Source organism: Pan paniscus, chromosome 4 (genome assembly GCF_029289425.2).
Source record: "Pan paniscus chromosome 4, NHGRI_mPanPan1-v2.0_pri, whole genome shotgun sequence".
Classification (NCBI taxonomy): Eukaryota; Metazoa; Chordata; class Mammalia; order Primates; family Hominidae; genus Pan; species Pan paniscus.
Window position 1 is genome coordinate 154,019,616 of NC_073253.2, and position 22,420 is coordinate 154,042,035.

At 41.5% G+C, this 22,420-nt stretch overlaps 1 protein-coding gene across 11 annotated transcripts in view; it reads right to left on the reverse strand.

Moving 5' to 3' along the window:
• Positions 1 to 22,420, reverse strand: part of EBF1 (EBF transcription factor 1) — a 401,593-nt gene that overhangs the window by 133,932 nt on the left and 245,241 nt on the right. For all 11 annotated transcript variants that reach the window (XM_055112837.3, XM_055112836.3, XM_008972405.5 and 8 more), the window contains exon 7: positions 10,245 to 10,326. In XM_055112837.3, coding sequence (XP_054968812.1) covers positions 10,245 to 10,326 — 82 coding nt within the window. The remainder of the gene's footprint in view (positions 1 to 10,244; positions 10,327 to 22,420) is intronic.

The following is a 22,420-nucleotide window of genomic DNA, read 5'->3' on the forward strand; positions in this document are numbered from 1 at the left end:
AGTGGCTCCTAACTAAGAGTTTTTGACTGTAATAATGGGTGACATTATTGCACAGAGGGAATCATAAAAGCATCCACAGTAAGGCTGCATACTGAAATATTCAGTTAACTTTCCCTTGTCTGGGACCCTATCAACTCCATGTGGAAACTCTGGTTATTTCATCTACATGAGAAGCTCTCAACTAGCAGTTTTACATGGCTTTAAAGAACTCTAAAGAGAACGTGATTCTTAATAAATGCAATTTGATTGAAAAATATGTCATCATAGGAGATTCATAGGAGAAAATGATAAAAGGAGTCCTCAATATAAGTTATGACAGTCCAGATTTGTCCAACACCTCCTTTTACAGCTTGGAAAACTAAGGCCCAGGAGTTTAAAAAAACAACTTCAAGATCATAGGACAAATTAAGAGCAGAGGCAAGCCTGAAGGGAAACCTGTAGACTCACAGTGCAGTTCTCACCCACCCCCAGTTCTGGCCTTTCATTTTTTTTTTTTTTTGAGATGGAGTCTTGCTCTGTCACCAGGCCGGACTGCAGGGTGTAATCTCGGCTCACTGCAACCTCTGCCGCCCAGATTCAAGTAATTCTCCTGCCTCAGCCTCCTGACTAGCTGGGACTAGAGGGGCGCACCACCACGCCCAGCTAATTTTTATATTTTTAGTAGAAACGGTGTTTCACCATGTTGGCTAGGATGGTCTCGATCTCTTGACCTCGTGATCCGTCCATCTCGGCCTCCCAAAAGTGCTGGGATTACAGGTGTGAGCCAACACAGTTGGCCTCTGGCCTTTCAGTGCACAGTTCTGGCTTACATCCTCTCTCTGGACTCTCCTAATACTTCCAGTACAAATCTATGGTGCCTGTGTGACCGACTACAGTTTGAGTATTATTTACATAAAAATAGTTTGCAGCAGTTAGGTCTTCATTAACTTTGTCCTTTCAAATATCCTTGGCTGATATGAATGCGATATTCTCAGAAATGTTCCTGATTGCTAGCTTCTATCTGGTTGAAAGATTCCAAATAACTCGTTAAAAATTATGGAGGACGCGTGAACCTACAGGATGTCATGGAGTGGAACTGCTGGAGTAAAGGAGTGGTTAATGGAATTACATTCGCACTTTAAGGCTTGAGGCAAAACTAGCTCTTAACAGGAAGACAAGAACAGACACTTCTAAATCCTCAGATACATGTGCTAAGCTAATCTAGACCTTTGGAAACTAGAATTAGCTTCTGTCTCCTGAACGGTGACACATGATAAACATGAAAAGCTCACAAGTCATCTGAACCTCATTCCTCCCTCTGTGGATCAGGATACTTTTGACTACTCTTGAGGGTGTCATTGGTGTTTAACTGGTGCTCTCTGTGTGTGTGTCCTCATTGGCCATTTTAGGTAGGAATGAGACAAACAGGATTGTCATGTGTGCTCTGCAATGATGGGGCTATGGCATATGGACATGGAAATCAGGAGCAAGAAAATGGCATATTGGTCAATGGCTCAGATTCCAGAGTCAGATGATCCTGAATTTGATCCCCAGTCCCATCACTTACTTGCTTGTAATCTTAGATGAGTCACTTAGTCATAGGAATAAGTGGTGAGCCCACTATGTGCCTACCATGTGCCAAACATTATTCTATGCACTGAAGAAGCAACGATGAACAAAACCGATAAAGCATTTACCAAACAGGAGTTTAGTTCTTACTGGGGACAGAGAGGGAGTCAGACAATAAGTAAGCAATAAAAGCAAATTTCAGATTGTGATAAGTTCTAAGAAAAAATAAAATATCTTCCACCTAGATGATTCCTAGGTGGGGGATATTTTTAATTGGGTGATTAGGAAAGGCTTCTTTAAGGAAGTGACCAAAAAAAGAGGAAATTTTATTTTTTGTATTTTTAGAAGAAATGGGGTTTCGCCATGTTGGCCAGGCTGGTCTCAAACTCCTGGCCTCAAGTGATCCACCTGCCTCGTACTCCCAAAGTGCTCGACTTACAGGTATGAGCCACCGTGCTCAGCCTGAAATCTGAATAAAAAATATCCAGTCATTCAATGTGTCGGAAGAGATTTCCAGGGAGACAGAATAGAAAGTGCAAAGATCCTGAGGCAGGAATGAGTTTGGTGTATGTGGGGAAGAAAAATGAAGGAAGGCCAATGTGCTTGACAGGACTAAAGCAAACAAGAGAAAAAGTGGTAGAAAAATAAGTAAGATTATACATGTATAACACTTAGTACATTGTCTGACATATAACTAGAGCTCTACAAGTTACAACTTAAAAAGTGGAAGAATATAAGGATACCTTTTGCTGGTAAATCCCAACAACTATAGGCATCTTCAGAGCCAGCATCCATTGGTAATCACTGATCAAACCAAACACTTTTACATTCATCCTTTAATGTATTTTACATTTCCTTTAAAAGCAGCTGTGCTTAATGTAGAAATACATGTTCTCTAAGTGCAGAGCGACCACTCATCAAATGCTGTTCATAAAGATTACTTCTCAGTGATGCACACTTTCTGCCAAGGCTCAGCATAAGGCTCATGCCAAGATACATATTTGCCCAATAAGCCATAATGGTTTAATCTGTCAGGTTGAAAATCCACCATTTGTATTTACCATGTTATGTGACTTAATCCTGTATTCTGAAACTACCATTAGAGCTGCTTTCAGTATAATTAATCAGCATGGAGCCTCTTGAAATTATTCTGTATGAAAAGAGTGATCACAGCTCGGGCCCCTAGCATTCTGTTGGTAGAGAATTTAATTGCAAGATGTGCTATTTGTCAAAACAATATAACAATATAAGTACATCCAAGACAGGGGGTGGGAGTTGGTGGAGGAGAAATAAAGAAGGACATATTCTTATCCCTTTTATGTAAGTGTATTTAAAGCAGACAGAAACTGCAGAGGTCAGGCATGTATTTTAAGAATCCTCTAATCATTCCCTAAAACATACGGATCCAGAGATACCATGGCTTGTTAAACAAACAGCAAAGATTCTCCAAAATTTCTAGAATTTACTTGAAAAGGCAGGGAGTTGCCTTTTAATGTCATAACTCATGTCATCATTTTAAAAAGCAAAACACATTTTTGGTGGGAATTTGGGATGAATAACCCAGTGGTTTCTCCTCTTCTTTACTGTCCAAATGACTAAGATGTGAAGCAAGATTGTTTGCCTCCTTAGATAAACATGAGGTAAACATGAGTTTTGTGTTTGCTATTCCCTTTGCTCAGAACCCTCTCTGGCTCTTCCCAGGATGGTTTATCCTTATTCTTGATCTCTGAACTTGAGTGTCCTCACCTCAGAACGCTTTCCTGGTCACCTACTTTAAGAGAGGTTGTCTCCCTTCTCTACTAAAAAAAAAATCTAAAAATTAGCCAGGGGTGGTGGTGCATGACTGTAGTCCCAGATACTCGGAAGGCTGAGGCAGGAGAATCGCTTGAACCCAGAGGTTGCAGTGAGCCAAGATGGCACCACCACACTCCAGCCTGGCAACAGAGCCAGACTCCATCTCAATAAAAAAAAAAAAAGAAAAAAAGAGACATTTTCATCTCCCACCCCACACTGTTTTTCTCTCTCATAATATCCTGTTTAATTTTCTTTATAGCAGCAGTTACAATTTCTAATATTTGTAATTGTTAATTTGTACACATCTTCATTGCAGCAGCTAATGGCAATTATTCTACATACATTCATTTTCTTGTCTTCATGGGCTGCACAGCTAGACCATGCAAGCCTCCCTATGATTGCATATGACCATGTGACTGACTTCTAGCCAATGGAAGTGAGCAAATTTGTAAGCCAAGGCTTTTAAAAAGCACATGGCACCCTTCATGTGTCCTTTTCCCATCAGAGGACGGATAAAGACAGCAGGGTTCTGTAGAATAGGGGAGGCATAAAATAAAAGGAGTCCAGGTCCCCAAATAACCTCAAGGACAACACCTGCTTGTCAACCAGGAACACCTGCCTTGTACCATTATGTGAGCAAGAAATAACCTTCTGCTGCAGGTGAGCCATTCGATATTATATGTTCTATTTGTTACAAGAGCTAGTATCATCCCAAGAAGAATATAAGTTTCATTAGGGCAAAGATCTTATCTTTCTTGTTCATCATGATAGACTCACCAATTAACACTTCAATAAATATTACCGAATGCATGCATTCCTGCATGTGTGCATAACTATGTCTTCTATTTACATTCATATATAGTTATAGATCTAATATTTATATGTGAATATAGATTTATAGCCAATGGAAAAACTTTATTGAAGAGATAAGATGAATTTGGAAATTTATACTTTACTTCAGTCTCCAGGTATTATGGTATCTATTGCGATGACAGCTTGAACCCGATTCTTGTTCTTCCCTTACCACCCTCATTCTGCCAGTCCCCAAAAGGAAAGCTATTGATAAAAATTTAAATCTTAAGGTTGAATTGTCTGGCTCCTGTCGGTTAAAAATCAGACCGAGGCATGGTTTTAACATAGTCCTTTGACATTAGCATCTTTTTAGTGTCAAGACAAAGAAATAGGCTTGTTTAGTCATAAGTGAATTTCTCCCTGTGTCGTGAGCTATTTCCATCCCCAGCTTGCTCCCCTTCTCTTTCCTCCAGCCTTCCTCATACCCACCAGTCCTTAACAAAGCCTGTATCCACTGTTGTATTTAAGCAAATTTCTTACCCTAACCACAGCCTAGGGATTTCAAAAGAAAGCATCCATTGTAAATTAAAAAAAAAAAAAAAAAAGATTGTGCCAGATTTTCTACAAGGTGTATTCCATACTGCCTTAAAGTATGAACACAGCCCAGCTCTGCAGAAAGTGATTAATTTCTTGAAAACACTAAGGTCACACTAATTGACACGACCTGTGTAATTAAGCAATCTCTGTTTACACAGCAGAAGCCCAGCCACTGTGAAGCTGAGTTTGCTTGACAGAATGTCTTTCCATGTCAAGAGATCAACAACCTTTCTTATGTCCTCCTCAGTCACCTACACAGGCCCCTGATTGCTGTTCAGAGGAGACACGCTCCGGCGTTGCTATATGAAGATCAGGCTGGCCGGCAAGCATACAAAGTGAGATGGAGGAAAGCAGCGGCAGTGACCACTGCACAGACCCTGCTTAGTAGGCAAGAGAGGATGTCTTCAGTCAGATGTGCCAGGACTCAGGTTTTCAATATAACTGGTAAAAGCCACATTGACATGTAAGGAAGAGACCAGAGTTTTTTTGTGCCAGAAAGACACTCTTTCACTCAGCCTCAGAGGCAACAGAGACATAAAAATATTTGAAACCAGCCTCCCAATTAGTGTGCTATGAGAAAAATGCTAAAAAGTATAGGTCTTATTCATAAGCAATCTTCAACCAATATCATTATGACACACACCTCTGTAGCCAGGACAGCTACAGCAAAGACTAATCCTCCCTGTCTTGGTTCGGTCCTAAGACTTGGGAAATTTAGTAGGATTTCTTAGCAGACTATTCTGAGATGTCTTCGGGGTGCTTTATTCGTGCCCCATCTAGGTGAGGAGTTCTCTTGCCTTGGAGAACTGACCAAACCCTTTACAGGTTAAGTGAAGCTCAGGTTACCTGCTAAATAATAGCTTGTTTTTCTAAAGTCCCTGCAAGTAAAAATTGATCAACACTGTAGCTGTACTCTGGAAAAATGTTCATGTTTCCTCACTTCCACACAACTCTACCCTCTGCATGATGAACTTTGATTGTGTGTCAATGTTCTTCATGCAGATGGCACCTTTAGGCTCTGCTAGGACAAATATCTCTTTTGAAGACCCCTCTTAGGCTTTCCTGGGATTCCAGCCCATATTTGTGGAGGGTCATTAGGGCTCTCAGATGTTACGAGATCTCTTTATAGCCTCACTAAATATCTGCTCACAGACTACGGACAATTTTTTGTTGTTGTTGTTCCAAAACATCAGAAAATATCTGAGTCAGACTGCTTGGATTATACCACTGCCTTACCATTTAGTTGATGTGTGACTTTGGGTAAATTGCTTAACTGTTCTAAAATGTTTCCTCATTTTAAAAATGGGAATAATCCACATTTCCATATTCTTAATAAGGGTATTTTGAAGATAAACATGATAACTCATGTAAAATACTTTGCACAATGTCTCTCACTAAAGAAGCACCAAATAAATGTTAGCTTTATCATCATCATCGCTACCAATATCGATAGAAGCACATAAAGGTAAACACATGGACACATGCATTTATACACGTGAACATGGAACATGCTGAATATAGACACAGTTATCTTCCCAGCATTTAATTTAGTTAGGAATGAACCAAGACAGAGAACCTAAGAAGCTTGGGGTGGAGGCAAAACGAACAAACAGAAAAACACCTGAGGATGACAGTGAGTTCAGTTTGGGGCTGACTGAGTTGAAGTTCCTGGAAATATCCAGCAGACATCTGGACAGTTAGATCTAAACCTGGGTGTCAGGTCTCAGAGATTCTGATACCAGAGTTCTCAGTGCATAAATAGTGGTTAAGATGCTGTGACTGGAGAAGATACTGGAGAGAGCCTATAAAATGGGGAAAGATCTGGACTTCAGAAGGAGACCTGGAAAAAAACAATATTTACAGAAGACAAACAAACAGCATCCCTTGTAGAGAGTTCAGAATGAGTGACTGTTGTTATATAATTCAAGAAAAAAAAAATGGATTCAAAAAGGGTGTAATGGCTGCCAGCATGAAATAATACAGAGAGAGGTAGGAGTAAATAGTCATGAAAGAGAAAAAGACTGAAGAAGAAAAAATAAAAGGTTGGGTTAGAGAGATTTGAGGTTTTGCTTTAACTCTCGAGGCAATTCATCCATCCTCTAATTACACAAATATCCATGCACCTGCATGCATGAAACCCAATGTTGGTTGTATGAAAATAATAAAGAAATGTATTAATGTACAGGGATAAAAAATAAAATGTGACAGTGTTCATTCTGCCATGGTTTCCTCCATCCTCTTCTAGGCAGCAAAGAGTGGGTGATGGGAACAAAGCAGGTTAAACCTGAGACCCAATAAGGAATTTGTCATTGTTAATAAAGGAAGACACGGCTCATCCTTAACTCAAAAACTGACTCTATGGTGGCCAAGGTAGCTGCCCCTATTGATCTATTTTAGGACCCATTTGAGAATCACAGGCAAGAGCATTGTCAGTGTCAGAGTTCAGATAAATCATATTTATTTGAAAGACAGTATGGACTTTGTGCTGGGCAGCTCTCACGTTTAATCAAAGTGTGCAATTTTTGGGACAGTGGCACTGTCACCAGTAAGAGCTTGTCAGCGGTTATCAGATATAGGACTAAATCAGTAGTTCTCAGTCAGGGGCCATTTTGCCTCTCCTCTCTCCACCAGGGGACATTTGATAATGTCTGCAGACATTTTTGGGTGTCATGATTGGGAGGTAGATGTTCTCTACTAGCATCTGGAGGGTAGAGGCCAGTGACACTGCTAAACATCCTACAATGCATGGGGGCACCCCCCATGATTGCCCCCAAAAAGGATTATCCAGTCTAAAATGTTAACTGTGCCCAGGTTGAGAAACCCTAGACTGAACTCATGATCCATCTTCAGTTTGTCACATGGATTTTCTCCAAAGGCTTGCATTTGTATTTTATCACTTACAAATTAGCTATACATGCAAAATATTGCTTTCTTTCATATGTAGTGATATAAGCAGAAGTGTCAATTTTCCTCCACTTTACAGTTGAGGAAACTGAAGCTCCAAAGGATTATAAGACTTTCCAGATATCTATGTTGTGCCTCCTCATCTCAGCAGCCTTTCTACTAAACAAAGAATAACTATTTTGTTTGCAAAATAGAAGCTTTGTAGATGTTCTCAAAAATAATAGACTAAATTGGTTTCTCATCTTGTATAACAGGTATATTTCTATAATTCAACCTTTTCAGACATTTTACTAGTAGGTTCCACAAAGAAAAGAGAGCCCCTGGAAGTTCTACACGGATGCTCTTTTAGGTTCCCAGTGTCATCAAAGTCCATCCCAAACTCTGCTGCCCTAAGAGGTACAGCAGAGTTAATCCTGGTATACATTAGGCATTAGACATGTTTATTAGACATACACTGTTTCACGCCCAGCTATACTTTGCTCCTAACTCAAGCTTTGGTCAAAAGAAATATAAGGTTCATGTCAAGACCAAAGCAAGCTACAAAACAGTTTATTCCAAAATTCAGCCTCATGTTGCAAGACCCTAAGCAACACACACTTAGTAGCACCACATGTGTGGTTTTGCCAGCTTAATTGCAAAGTTGACTCAAACGTAACACAAAAAATCCTCTATGGGAATGAGAACACCAAGTTTGAAGTCAGATGACCGGAGGAAACATTTTGCAAGAAACTAGAAACCTCCCCATTCCTGGCCAGGCGCAGTGGCTCACGCCTGTAATTCCAGCACTTTGGGAGGCCGAGACAAGCAGATCACAAGGTCAGGAGATCAAGACCATCCTGGCTAACACAGTGAAACCCCATCTCTACTAAAAATACAAAAAAATTAGCCAGGCGTGGTGGCGGGCGCCTGTAGTCCCAGCTACTCCAGAGGCTGAGGCAGGAGAATGGCATGAACCCGGGAGGCAGAGCTTGCAGTGAACCGAGATCGCGCCACTGCACTCCAGCCTGGGCAACAGAGCAAGACTCCATCTCAAAAAAAAAAAAGAAAGAAAAGAAAAAAAGAAACATCCCCATTCCTCTGTGTCAAGCCAAAAGGTGGTGAAGCCAAGATGATTTTAGAGAAATACCTCAGAATCTCAGGAGAGATTACTTTTTTCTACCGCATTTGTTCTTTAGTGAGACTGATAAGTCTCACCTCCTTAAAAGAAATCATCTTGGAGACTAAGAGATATTGACATCTCCAATCAATGCTCAAGATCATCTTTCCTTTTTCCCATCAGAGAATGAAGGTGCAGCTAAAATTTTTCAAGATTCTCTCAGAGATCATACATTTCAATTTACACTTAAAGCTGACTAAATATACTTAAGAGCATACTTTAAACACCATGCTGTTTCATGGACCATATGAGCATACATAAATGGATCGTTGCTCTGACAGGGAAACTAACATTGACCATACAAATAACTTAGCCATGCCATTAGGTGGAGAGCAGCACAAGGGTCTAAAACTTTGCAACTCAAAGTGTGGGCGGTGGCCTTGGCGTCATACAGGAGCTTGTTAGGAATGCAGAATTCCAGTCCCACCCCAGACCTCTATTAACATTTTAATAAGATCCTCAGGGGATTTTCAGCACTTTTAAGTCAGAGAAGCACCACGTCTAGACTCAACAACCTTTTCTAAAATCCAAGTACCATTTTGTGTCTTAGAAGTAAATGAATTTGTTTGTGAGTCCTCTTCCTTTAGTAAATGTATAATTAAGGACATTTCTGAAACAGAATTGTTATCCATATCATTTTAGAGATGTTATGCTTCTTAACAGGGCCATTTATAATAGGCAGGTACCACCAACAATTTCCAAAATTGGAAGAGGTGAGCAGAGAGAAGCAAAGGAAGAGAAAGCCATTACTGTAAAGCAGAGCAGTTTTACCAGTTGTACTCTTTACTGTTTTTTGTTTGTTTGTTTGTTTTTGTTTTGTTTTGGTGGGGGGTATAGGATCTTACTCCATTATCCAGGCTGGAGTGCAGTGGCATGATCTCAGCTGCAACTTCCAACTCCTGGGTTCAAGTGATCTTCCTACCTCAGCCTCCCAAGTAGCTGGGACAACAGGCAAATTCACCACATCCAGCTAATTTTTGTATTTTTCTGTAGGGTTGAAGTTTTACCATGTTGGCCAGGCTGGTCTTGAACTCTTAACCTCAAACAATCTGCCTACCTTAGCCTCCCAAAGTGCTGGGATTACAGGCATGAGCCACTGCGCTCTGCCTCTTTACTCTTATTTACTGGTTTTCTACATACAAAATTTTAGACAAAGGATTCATCATTTCTATGTACTTTACTTAATCTGTGGGGGTTTAGGCAAGTGAGTCCACTCAGGCAGCCAAAACTAGACTCAAAGAACACCATTGTCTCCACCAGTGAGCACAGGTGGTACAGTTCCCACTCTTCTCTAATCTAAACAACTGCTAGATTGCAGATACCTGGGGGACCAAGGGCCTCAGTTGCTCTTCACCTCTGGGAAAACAACTACGTATCTTCTGCCTAAGACTTTTTTATCCTCTCCTGATATTCATGCCATTATTGAGATTCAAGAAAGATAAGTCAGACCCACCTGGAATCTCCGCATGTCACGTGGGTTTCCCGCATTCTTTAGGCAATTTTGGTTACATTTGAGGAAAAATTTCAAGAAGAACCTGTGAAGAAACAAATCATCATGGTTAGCATTTCGGTTTCTGACACGGGAGGGAAAAAAGAGGTAAGTCACCCCTGGGTTGTGCATTCGATTCTCTTTACGTGTTTTCTGAAATATTCAGCATGGTGTTAGAGCCAATATTTCATTTGTGGCTTTAGCCTTTGTTTTGTTTCCACGCTGGACCTTCCTTATGACACAAACACTGTTGGCACTGCCAACAGATCTCACAGAAGAATTAAGCCCCAAGGAAGTATTTTCACTCATACAGAGGGAAAGCTTTCATCATAATTTAAGTTAGGTTCCAATTGGATATAATTGTCTGAGAATTACTCATGGTCCCCAACGACAACATGCAATTTAAGCCCTATAAACTCACAGATGATGAACTGGCAAATACATGCTGGATGAATACAAGGATTTGGTAACCACTTTTTATCTTAGCCTCTCAAGTAAAATGTTTTAATTAGTAGTTCCCATGAGAAATAAGTAAAATTCACAAACTAACTAAACTCTTTGACTTCTCAAATACCTCCTGTTTTTCTTAAACTGTCTGCTGTAGACAAGAGCTAGCTGTGATTGAATAAAGATTTTCCTGCCTCACTGCCACCTTGGTTTCTGAATTGGTTCTGTAGTGAGATTCATGGGTTTTACTTGCTAAGGTGACCAAAGGTCCCAATTTGCCAAGAAAAATCCCAGTTTATACCAGCTGTACTGGTGTATATATTAATAGTACCTACTTTAACTCTCAAAAATGTCTTGGTATGGGTGATAAATTATATGGTCACCCTATAACTTTCTGAGTTATTTCTTATGTAACCATCACAGTTGTTAAAGTCTATCATGGAAAAGCAGCAGCTACTAAAAGTGTCATATTGGGGCATTCATGTCTACCACCTGTAATTAAACCTTCTACCTGCCCAGGTTTGGGAAAAGAAGTATTTACAAAGATACCTAAGTTTTGCAATCTCTTTTACTATTAGGCCTAGATGTGATGTGCCTGTGGATTTCAGGCCTAAATGTTTCCTAAAAATATCAAAATGCATTAAAATGCTGGTCAACTGAATTCTTGTTGTAATTCAATTCTCTTCCCCTTTCTTCCACTTCAAGTCCACGCTGGAGTAAAATCCCCACCTCAACACAAATAGATTATGAAGAACTATCACCCTATGATGCCTCAGTCTGAATTTGGCTCTGACTGCAATGTCTGTCAATCATGTAACACTGGGATCCTCTATAACAACAGCACTGCACGAAGACATACAGAGTTCAGCCAATTTCTGAATATGAAACTGAGAGAAGTCCCAGATGAATCCCTCTCCTCCTTGGTCTCTTAGAATCTGCCAAGATGGGAGTATGTTGTGGGAATCATTCTTTAGAGACAAACAATGGCCTTTTCAACCAAAAGAGTAACATTTAAAAATGCAAACATCGTCCTAAAATGACTTTTTAACACCACACAACATTTGACTGCCCATCAATGAAAGCAGGCCTCTAAATAATCACTTGCCGCTACTTCCAGATTCTCTCCACAGAAGCCAAAGTTTATCAACCTTTCGTCCAAGACAAATGGCTTACAGAACACCACTGAAGCCCAGCTGTGTGAAACAAAATCCGATTTTGAGCTCTCCTTTCCCGGTACCAAGACCCACACTGTCCTTGCACAGGACAATCAGCCAGTCATTGACTCTTGCCCACTTTCAATATGACAGATTTGGTAAAGGAAGGGGGGTTAAGGGAGTGGCCCAAATCCTAAGTGCCTTTGCACTGTCTTGTTGGTCTGAGCTCCCAGAAGGCAAGTGCTGGGTAGCCCTGCTGATCACACATGGCTTTCAGAAACCATTTAATACAGTGGAGCTGACTGTTGTGATCCTCGAATCTTGTTAGGGTTCAATCCTATATCCATAGACACTGAAGACATGAAAACTGGCTGCTGCTTTCAAGAACAGTCAGTTAGAAGGGCATATTTCAAAGCTACTTCAAGCCCCAGGAGAGGGCTGATTATCACTAAACTGACAACGAGAGTGGGTGTGATATGGTGAAAGGCCACAGCAATTAGAAACACCCAGAATAATGAGATTCATATCCTGACTCTGACAGGTACTACCTGTGTGACTTTGGATAAGGAGCTGAACTTCTCTGCACCACACTTTCCTTATCTATAAACTGGTGCAATAACAGGCCTTACTGTATAGGGAAACTGTGAAAATTGAGATAAGGCAGAGTAACAGATACACGGTAGGTATGCTGATGGTGGCAGTCATCATAAGAATGGCTTCCGTGTATTGGGTGCTTACCTTGTGCTCAGTTCAATGCTAAGAACGAATCTGTTTTCTCATACAATCCTCCTAAGTAACCTCTGCTATTAATCCCATTTTATAGATGAGAAAACTGAGATTCAGAGAAGTGAAATTACTTGTCCAAAGCTAGGAAGTGTGAATCTAGAACTCAAATTCAGACAGTGTAGCTCCAGAGACTGTACTCTTAACCACCATGACGTAGTAGTTTTAGTAATGACAGAAGTAGTGCAGTAATGATGTTAATACTAATTGTACTATTGATAGCAATCGTACTGTAACAGCAATTTTGCTAATAACAGTAAATAAGATTAATCGAACTACTAAGAATAATTATTAGTATCATGATTTCCACAACAGCAACATGAACATTATGGAGGTAGACGTCATTGCCATTCTCCCTTAAGAGGGCCCCCTGCTTGCTTCCCCAGGGTTGGTAATATTTGCTGCCCGCATGTGTTTAAGCCATTTGAGCCCAGACCAGACAGCCAGATTCAGGTTGTGCTAGAAGGAGCTGTCAGCACACCCTCTGGCTTCTTCAAGTCAGACAACTGCTAGCCACCATGAGGGGGTCCATCTGGTGCCAAAATGAATGTTGAAAGACAGGCAAACAGGACACCAGCTATGCCAGGGAGAAACAGAATCAAGGGAGCAGGGGATCTTCTGCCTCAAAGATGAGCTGGGGCAGGGCGCCTGTCAGCAGCCCATCGTTAGCACAAAAGCTATGCCGGGCACACACCAGATCCCTGTTACCCTAAGCTGGCCTGTCACTTGGCATGCTGGCAGAGTCCCCCACCTGCCCCCTTAACAGTGGATCACTTGCTGAAATTGAAAGCTTGACCATCTGTCGTGGGGAAGACACGGCCGTCAACTGGTGCCTGAGGCCTCACACAAGCCCTTATGTGGAAAAGATGCTCTGAAGGGCCAGTTCTTTTGGGGAAAGCCAGCCCTACCCCAGAGGGAGCCTCAGAAATTCTTTCAAAGTTTTCCCCTAAGTAAAAGCCAAGTGCCTGACCCTTTCGGATTACAGTTCCTTAAAGGAACTGAGAGGAGTTAGAAGGAGGAGTTAAAAATATCCCCACTGAGAGACAGACATGGCACACGAATTTGGGGGATGACTTATCAGGCTAAGTTTATAAGGCCTTTGTAAACCGGGGGACACGTGCACGTCTGCTGGCCAACGGAGAAGATCTCAGATTCCGAGGGGGCTTTTAACAAAGCAGAGGTTATTGTAACTCAAAACCTCACTTTTGTCTAATGAATTGCTGCATTTTGTGAGGCGGGTGTGTTTGATAAAGTGTTGTCAGGAGAAAAAGTGTGGCAGCCTTACCCCAACTGTGGGAAACTGACCCACAGCAGGACAAAGCCCCTATTGACCCTACAGAGTTCCAAGGAGTTCCATAAACTCCAGGAAACAGCCTGACCAGGATCAAACTCCTTTTTAACTCAAGTCTTTTTTTTTTTTTTTTTTTTTTTGAGGGGGAAGGAAGGAGGTAACGAGAAACTCGACATCTTTCTGTTAACTTTCAGTACAAATAATAACATCTTGTGTTCATGTAATGCGTTAATTATTCAGAGCACTTATATTCCCAATATCTCACTAAATCCTCACGGAATTTCTATAAATTAGGCGCACCAGGAATTATCAAAGCCATTTGAAAGGCAAGAAAACAAAGACAACAAAATTAAGGGATTTATCTACAGTCAACAACCAATCTCGTAAATTGACCGAAAGGACTAGTCATGGTATGTGTTTTCCATGAACTCTAGGATTTTATAAGTGATCTTAATCATCACTTAGTCTAACCTCCTCATTTTGCCTATGAGAAAAATGAGGTATCAGAAGACATGACAATATTCACATAGTTAGTAATGAATATCAGAGCTGGAACTATAATCCATATGTCCTGATGTCTAGTTATATAATTTTCCCAACATAATATTAGCTTCTCAAGCCAATCCTGTAAGAGCTGAATGCCTGCGCCCTTAAACTGTTTAGTCTACTACCTCAAATGGGAAAGTGACAGTCATAAAACCAAAAGGTGACATCCTATTAAAAGTTTTATTTGGGTTCATCAATCAGGCCAGTGTAGGACATTAGCCCATCACGGAACTAACTGAACCCAACACAAACATTTGTAGAACAAAATTGCTTATTCAATGACATACCTGTATCACCTTTTACCAACCAACAGATATTAGTATCTAGTTTGAGTAGCTTTCATGTGACCAGCACAGTACTCAAGACCAAAAGGCACTTCTGGACTCCCCCAAAAGGAAAATTAATTCAATTAGTCAGCAGGATCTGACTCACCTACATAAGGATATAAAATTTTTTAAAAATCATCCCTGCATGCATAGTGCCCGGCATAAGGCCTAGAACCCAGTGGGTTTTCAGTAAATACTTGCTCAACTAAATGGAGTCTAGGGTCTGCAAGGGATAGAAATGAGGGTGTTTTTACAGTAAAGACAGCAGTAGAGTATACTGGGCAAGAGCTTGCATTGGAGCTAAGAGAAGCCTGAGTGAATTTCAACAATTCCCTGAACCTCAGTGGCCTCATTAAAACATGAGAATAATAGTACCTCTCTCCTAGGATCACTGTGCAGCTTTCACCGTAATTTTAGCTTTACTCCTTAATTAATTGGGTGACTTTAGATAAATTATTTAACCTCTCTGTGCCTCAATTTTCTCATCTGTAAGATGGGAGGAACATCGGAACCTACTTTAAAGAGTTAAGAGAATTAAATGAGTTAACATATGTGGAGTGTTGAAATAGTACCTGCCATAGAGGAAGTGATAATTCTTTTCTTCATCATTTATCCCTGGCAACTGCTCACTGCCTAGCACTGAGAGATGTTGAGATTTTCAGATACAAAAAGTATTCTTCACTCTTTAAATGTTAAGGTCAAGAAAAGAAGCAAAGACCTATGTACCCAATGAGAACTATAGGTTTCATTGAATGACCTACAAAAAGAAAAAAAAAAAAAAAGAAGAAGAAATAACCACCAAAGAAAGATAATAATGACTACAGCAGCTTTACCCAAAGGCTAAGACACATAAAGGAAAGGGGTAGTGCCTTAAATCGTGGAGAACTCCAGCTAGTCAGAACTGAAGGGCACACACAGTAAAACTGCCCATTAGGCAACAGCTTGTACATCATTAATTATTATGCAAAGCATTGCAATCAATCTGGGCTGAGCAGGTTGAGTTTTTACCTCCCCCAACCCAAATTCTGAAAAATCACGTTTGGATTTTTGCAGCTGCTCTCATAATGTCCATGCTAGACAGGAAAAGCATCAAGGCACACCTAAACTGAGACCTAAAACCTCCATTTGCAATCTTAAGGCTCCTCGAAAGTTCCTCTTGACTTATGCCTGCAGATGGTTATGTGGCAGATGATCCTTCCCGAAGATATTCGGGACACGGAGACTTGCTCTGGCCCAATGCAGGAAACAGCTGTGTGGAAACAACTCTGGATTCCCTTCTGTGTGAAGTTCAAACTGCTCCCACCCCACACGCACTGGAGGGTAAACAGCAAAATGCCTCATGATTAAAAGGACCTCTTTGGAAAAGTTGTTTCCATAGACGGCACCATCACCTTTGCTTTGAAAAAGAAATGCAGAACCTCCTGCCTCCATGACCAAGCCTACTGCCCAGAAATTAGCCAAGGAAGTCTTTCTAAGAGTCTAAGGATTCTCTCCCAAATTGAAAATATTGAACCAAAAAGCACCTATCCCTACCCAGCCCACCTGAGCTGCCAGGGGCTTTATCCGAAAGGTCATCACTACCTCCTGGTAGCCATCAAAGACACAGAGCTCTGAGAAGAGGTAAACAAGAGTCTCAAGGCCCTGAAAAATGGATCTCCCTTGCAACAGAGCAGGCCAAAACAGTGAGAAGGAGAAAACTCTATTTTCAATGTCAAAGAAAGCGTTTTGGTTCCTAGCACACAGAAGCAGTTGTAGAGTACAGTTCATCCATGTGAAAATCTGATACCCATAAGGCTGCCAAAATCCCAGGATGCCACAAGGGCAGGCTGAGGAGGCTGAATCCATGTAAGGGTAAAGGTTGCTCACTGCCGGGCTGACTTCCTCTCCTTTTCTGATATTAACATGCATTCCTGAGGCAGACCCTCTTTGACTTAAGCACCAATCATTCTGTTTGAGAGGTGGGGTGGGCAGAAAGGGGAGGAATAAGATCCTGGAGGGAATTCTGCACAGATGAAGCAAATTCTCTCCTCTCTCCCTGCAGTGGAGAGTGGAATGGTACTGAGTTGTGGCACTATCTTGGGGATCCCAGGGGGAGAGCATGTGGCTGCCCCTATTCTTGGCCACTGACTTCAAGAAGTTTACCTTTTCCACTGGCCAAGGTCCTTTAGATCTTGGGCATTTCTGGAAAGTGTTCTCAGCCTGAAGGGATGAACATGATCAACCTGAAAAGCATTCATTACCTCAGAGCTCAGAGTATGCCCTTGAGGGAAGGACATCATTAGTGGCAAGAATTTAAAAAAACAAAATGGTTTTGTCATAGCACAGCAGCCAATGAAAGAATTTAAAAATAGTTTTAAGGAAAAGGACCCACTCCACATAAGTCTCCCCATACTAGAAGTCAAATCTGAAAGGCAGGAAAAAGTCTTGAGACAGTGAATAGGTAGAGGACAGGACAACTAACCAGTGGCCAATGGGGAAAGAAAAAATTACAATTTCTTAGAAATGACAGAGAAGGGAGGTTAGAGCAAGGGGGCTGTAGCTTAACACTGACTTCTGGCTATCTGGCCCAACTTGCTCCCCCAGCAATGTCTGACTGGAAATTTGAGAGTGAAAGAATTCTAAGTTCCTGTGTGGTAGAGAAGATGTTTATCCTCAGGGATGCTCTTTTACACAGATTACTCAAATGCCAAGTGTTTCTTGCCAAAACATATTAAGGTGCAAACTCTGGCCCTGGGCGAATATTTGAACTCATCCTAATGATTTGAAATGTGGCAGAAATGAGGCAGATCACAAAACCAAGTGTCCATCTGTCCTTCTTGGAACTGGGGACAGACTGAGGACACATTTGTTTTAAACTGTTTCCATTACAAGGAACCAAATTTCTACTGGGAATCATGGCCACAGAGTTCCTGCAGACCTAGGGACAGGTTTTGAGCAAAGGTATCAGGTCTTGCACTTCTGGGTTACTGGTGCAAATCTTTCCCCAGGCTGAAAAGGATGCACAGGCAGGTGGCAACTTTGCTTCAGTAACAGCGACCCACCCCACAAAGCCAAGCATAAAAAATGAGGCAGAAGGAGCCTCAGCTCCTCAACTTAGCAGTTACTACAGCAAACACAAGAACTGCACCATGTGTAAGGCCCTGTCCTGAGTGCTTTGCATGTATTAATTTACTCTGTACAACAGTCCTATGAGATTCTACTTCTTTTCTCATTTTACAGATAATGCTACCAAGAGGTAAGGTAATTTGCCAAAGGTTTCCCATCTAGTAACAAGTGGAGCTGAGATTTGAACATAGGCAGTTTGACTCCAAAGCCCACATCCATTAAACTATATTCTTTACATGTTATATATATATCGTGGGATCATTGACCATATCTGGTTATATTCTTATTATCATCACCAGATTCATTCAAAATTACAACTGAAGCCAGCATAATCATTTCACTAGAAATGCCAACACTTTCACTAGATTATAGCCAATTATAAATTTTAATATTTTTTGAGTTTGCTCCCAACCACTCTCACCCTATTTGTGATCCCTCAAATGCATTTTAACCATAATGAAAGACCAGTGGGTGATCTGGTAACAGAACCAACCCAAATATGGAGAAGAGTGGCCAAAACAAAACCAATGTAATCTGGGTCTCTTGGGAAGAGTCAATGAACATCATCACAAGGATTAAGTTATACTATATGTAGTTATGATAGTCACCAGTCACTACTTTTGTATGTCTTTCATGCAGACAGAAAGCCAGAGGTTGAAAATGAAAGGCTGTTAATATCTCCTTGTTCAGTACATATGTGTTTAGCATTTTAAAGCAGATTCATTTAGAATCTCACGTTAGAATTTCACTTTTCCCTTCTAAGGACTCAGAAGGTTTCGATATTAACTTCCCCTGTGGAGGTGACAGATGTCAGAGAGAGATCAAGAAGTTCAAGTCCACAGTAACTGAGGCATACAGTTCTGCCTGGATGCTCAACTTATGGTTCTTTTCAAGACTTCAAAAAGTACAAATGTTCGTTGTCACACATTCATTCACTTACTCAACCAACAGACCTTTCCAGAGAGTCCAACATGTAGTGATGCTTCTCATTCAATACCAATTTTACTAACAGCACCATGATTTTGGTTCAAGTTTTTCTCCAAAAGAAAAATAAAAAAGAAGACAACTCTTTACATTCAAATTCCCAGGAAAACTTTTGACTCTTAGGATGATAGAGTATTCAAGTAATTGCCAAGGAAGATTGAATACTTTTAAAATATTAATCAGTTGTCGGTGTTCTGGCAGGGGCTAGATCAGTGAATCTTTCAAAGTCCCTAATAATGCCAATAATATGCTCTCCTACTCTTCACTTTTCAGCATTCTTTGCTAAGTCACACCGAGCTACATCCTGTGCCCTGAACATGAAATCTCCTTCCTGCCTTCACCATAGGCTGCCTCCCTGGATCTGAAATGCCTCCCTCACTCCCACACCATCTCAGCTTCCCATCATCCCACTTATCCCTCCAGGTGCGGTATAAATGTACTGAGCTCATGAAACCTTCCCAGATACCCAGAGCTAGAATTAATCCCTGCCACCTACACTGTGTTACAGCACTTGTCACACTTGGTCTTCACTGCAAGGCCTGCAGTTGCTTGTATAATGGTCTGCCCCTGCAAGACACCACGGACTTCTGATAGTGCCTTTCCATTCCCAACAGCTCCTTGCACAGCTGTACATGCAAAGCACTGAATACACAGCTGACTTAAACTAGCTGCAAATATTAATGGCAGTTAGCTTTGAATTATAGCACAAAGATTATTTCTTTCTTCTATATTTTCTGACTTTTCTATGAATAGGCACTACTTTAATGAAATAACAAACAACTGCATTGTAAAACTTCAAGTGAATATCATTCAGCACAGAACCTAGGGATGTTGGCCCCATTCTACAAGGAATAAATTAGGAACTAAAGATTACGAGTGGCTTTCTCAAAGTTTCTATGCTCTAAGATTTACCATTTAACTCAAATGTGAACAGTTAAGATCTATCCATCTCACACTCTGTAAAATGTACATCATTTATTAGTTTCATATTGCATAATTCATACATGAGTATCAACTGGGAAGGCTCCACACCATTGGTGTCCTTAACTTCCTACTTAATATTTTAAACTTTGATGTTGAGAAATTTTTATCTCCAAGTTAAACCTGCCATTGTTTTCCCATCATTCAAGTGTAACCCAAAGGAATAAAAGGCTATGTAACTAAAGTCTGTTTAGTTTCTTCTCCAAAATTCTACAGACCATTCTGTTGACTTTTGTTGAAACCCTTAGTTAAAACTCTTAATGATTTATTATTTCTTCATTCAGCCTATTTTCTTAGGTTATCTATTTATTCATTCAGTCTGTCCTTATTCAATAAGTATTTACTAAGCACCTACTTTGCACCAAACAGAAGGCATACAACAGACAACCCAGTCCCTTCCCTTGTGAAAGTTCATCGAAGTACAGTTCTCATGCTGTCTTCATCAGAATTACCTCAGAAACTTGTCCTGGCAGAGAGAAAGTAGGAACTGTATGCAAATTTCTGTACATACTCTTTCCTGTGGGATGAGTCCACTTGGACCAGAGGGGCATTTGAAGAATTTTGATGCACACTAAAGCTTGAGAATTGATAGCTAGTTGATTCTTAAAATTAATAATACCAATACTATGTGATAAGTGAAATGATACAGCTATATACCAGAAATTGTGAATTGCCTGGGCATCTCATCATGTGCAATTGAAATTCAGCATAAAAACTTAAGTAGGGCCAGGTGCGGTGACTCACGCCTGTAATCTCAGCACTTTGGGAGGCCGAGGAGCGTGGATTGCTTGAGGTCAAGAGTTTGAGACCAGCCTGACCAACATGGTGAAACCCTGTCTCCACTAAAAATTTAAAAATTAGCCAGGCATGGTGGCGGGCGCCTGAAATCCCAGCTATTCTGGAGGCTGAGGCAAGAGAATCATTTGAACCTGGGAGGCAGAAGTTGCAGTGAGCTGAGAGAGGTGCCAGCCTGGGTGACAGAGTGAGACTCCATCTCAAAAAAACAAGTCAAAACACTGCTGAGTAGAAATAAAAATAAAATTTCCCCACCCATCCTCTCTTATCCCAGCACAAGCTGCAGGGAAAGAAAAAGGTTCCTAGCCAGACATGATGGCTCATGCCCATAATCCCAGCAATTTGGGAGGCAGGCGGATCACCTGAGGTCAAGAGTTTGAGACCAGCCTGGCCAACATGGTGAAACCCCGTCTCTACCAAAAATACAAAAATTAGCCAGGCATGGTGGTGCACACCTGTAATTTCAGCTACTCAGGAGACTGAGGCAGGAGAATCACTTGAACCTAGGAGGTAGAAGTTGCAATGAGCTGAGACTGGGTGACAGAGTGAGACTCTGTCAAGAAAGGGAAGAAGGAAAGGGAAGGGAAGGGGAATGGGAGAGGGAGGGGGAGGGGAGGGGAAAGGGGAGGGGAAAGGGAAGGGAAGAAAGAAAAGGAAGAAGGGAAGGAGAGGGAAGGGGAGAAGGGAAGGAGAGAAGGGAAAGGGAGGAAAGAGGAGGGGGGAGAAGGGAAGGGGAGGAAAGGGGATGGGGGAGAAAGGAGGGGAGGGGAGAGGGGAGGAGAGAGGGGAGGGAAAAAGGGAAGGGGAGGGAAAAAGGGAAGGGGAGGGGAAAAGGGAAGGGAAGGAAAGGGAAGGGAAGAAAGGAAGGGAAGGAAAGGGAAGGGGAGGGGAGGAAGGGAAGGGAAGTAGGGAGGAGAAGTAAAGGGAAGGGAAGGGTAGAAGGGAAGGGAAGAAGGGAAGGGAAGAGAAAGGAAGAGAAGAAAATGGAAGGGAAGGGAAGAGAAAGGAAGGGAAGGAAAGGGAAGGAGGGAAGGGAATAGAAAGGAAGGGACGGGAAGGGAAGAAGGAAAGGAAAGGGAAGGGAAGAAGGGAAAGGGAGAAGAGGGGAGGTGAAGGGTGTGGAGGGGTGGAGGGGGTGGGGAGGGGAGGCAGGGGGGAGGAGACGGGAAGGGAAGGGGAGGGCAGGGGAGGGGAAGGGGAGGGGAAGGCAGGGAAGGGTGGGGAGGAGGGGGAGAAGGGAGGGGAGGGGAAGGGTGGGGAGGGGAGGGGAGGGAAGGGGTTCCTGTTTGCGTTAGAAAGCTGATATTTGGAAACTTTATGCTTCAAGGAAAATAAATAAACTCACTTTTCAACCAAAAAAAAAAGTACATATAGACAAAAGGGATCAGCTAAAAAAGCTATTCCCCAAGGTGTGGGGGGTGGGGGACACAGAATCTTGCTAAGGATGAAAAGTATTTTGAAACTATTTTAAATAATCATTACCCTTTTAATATTCACCGCATCTGTCTGTTCACTTTTCCCATCATACCCTCCCTTGTCCCAATCTCAGCATCTTCATGTGTTGCCTGCCATCCCCCGGCCTCACACATCACTGGGGATAATGAATTTAATTTGAGCAATGGATTTCATTGAAAAAAAATCTCTGCATCCCAACATGCCACACAAGCTGAGCTCAGATAAAAACAAGTGACTCCTTAATTTGGATTTAAACCTCAGGACCAGTCTACA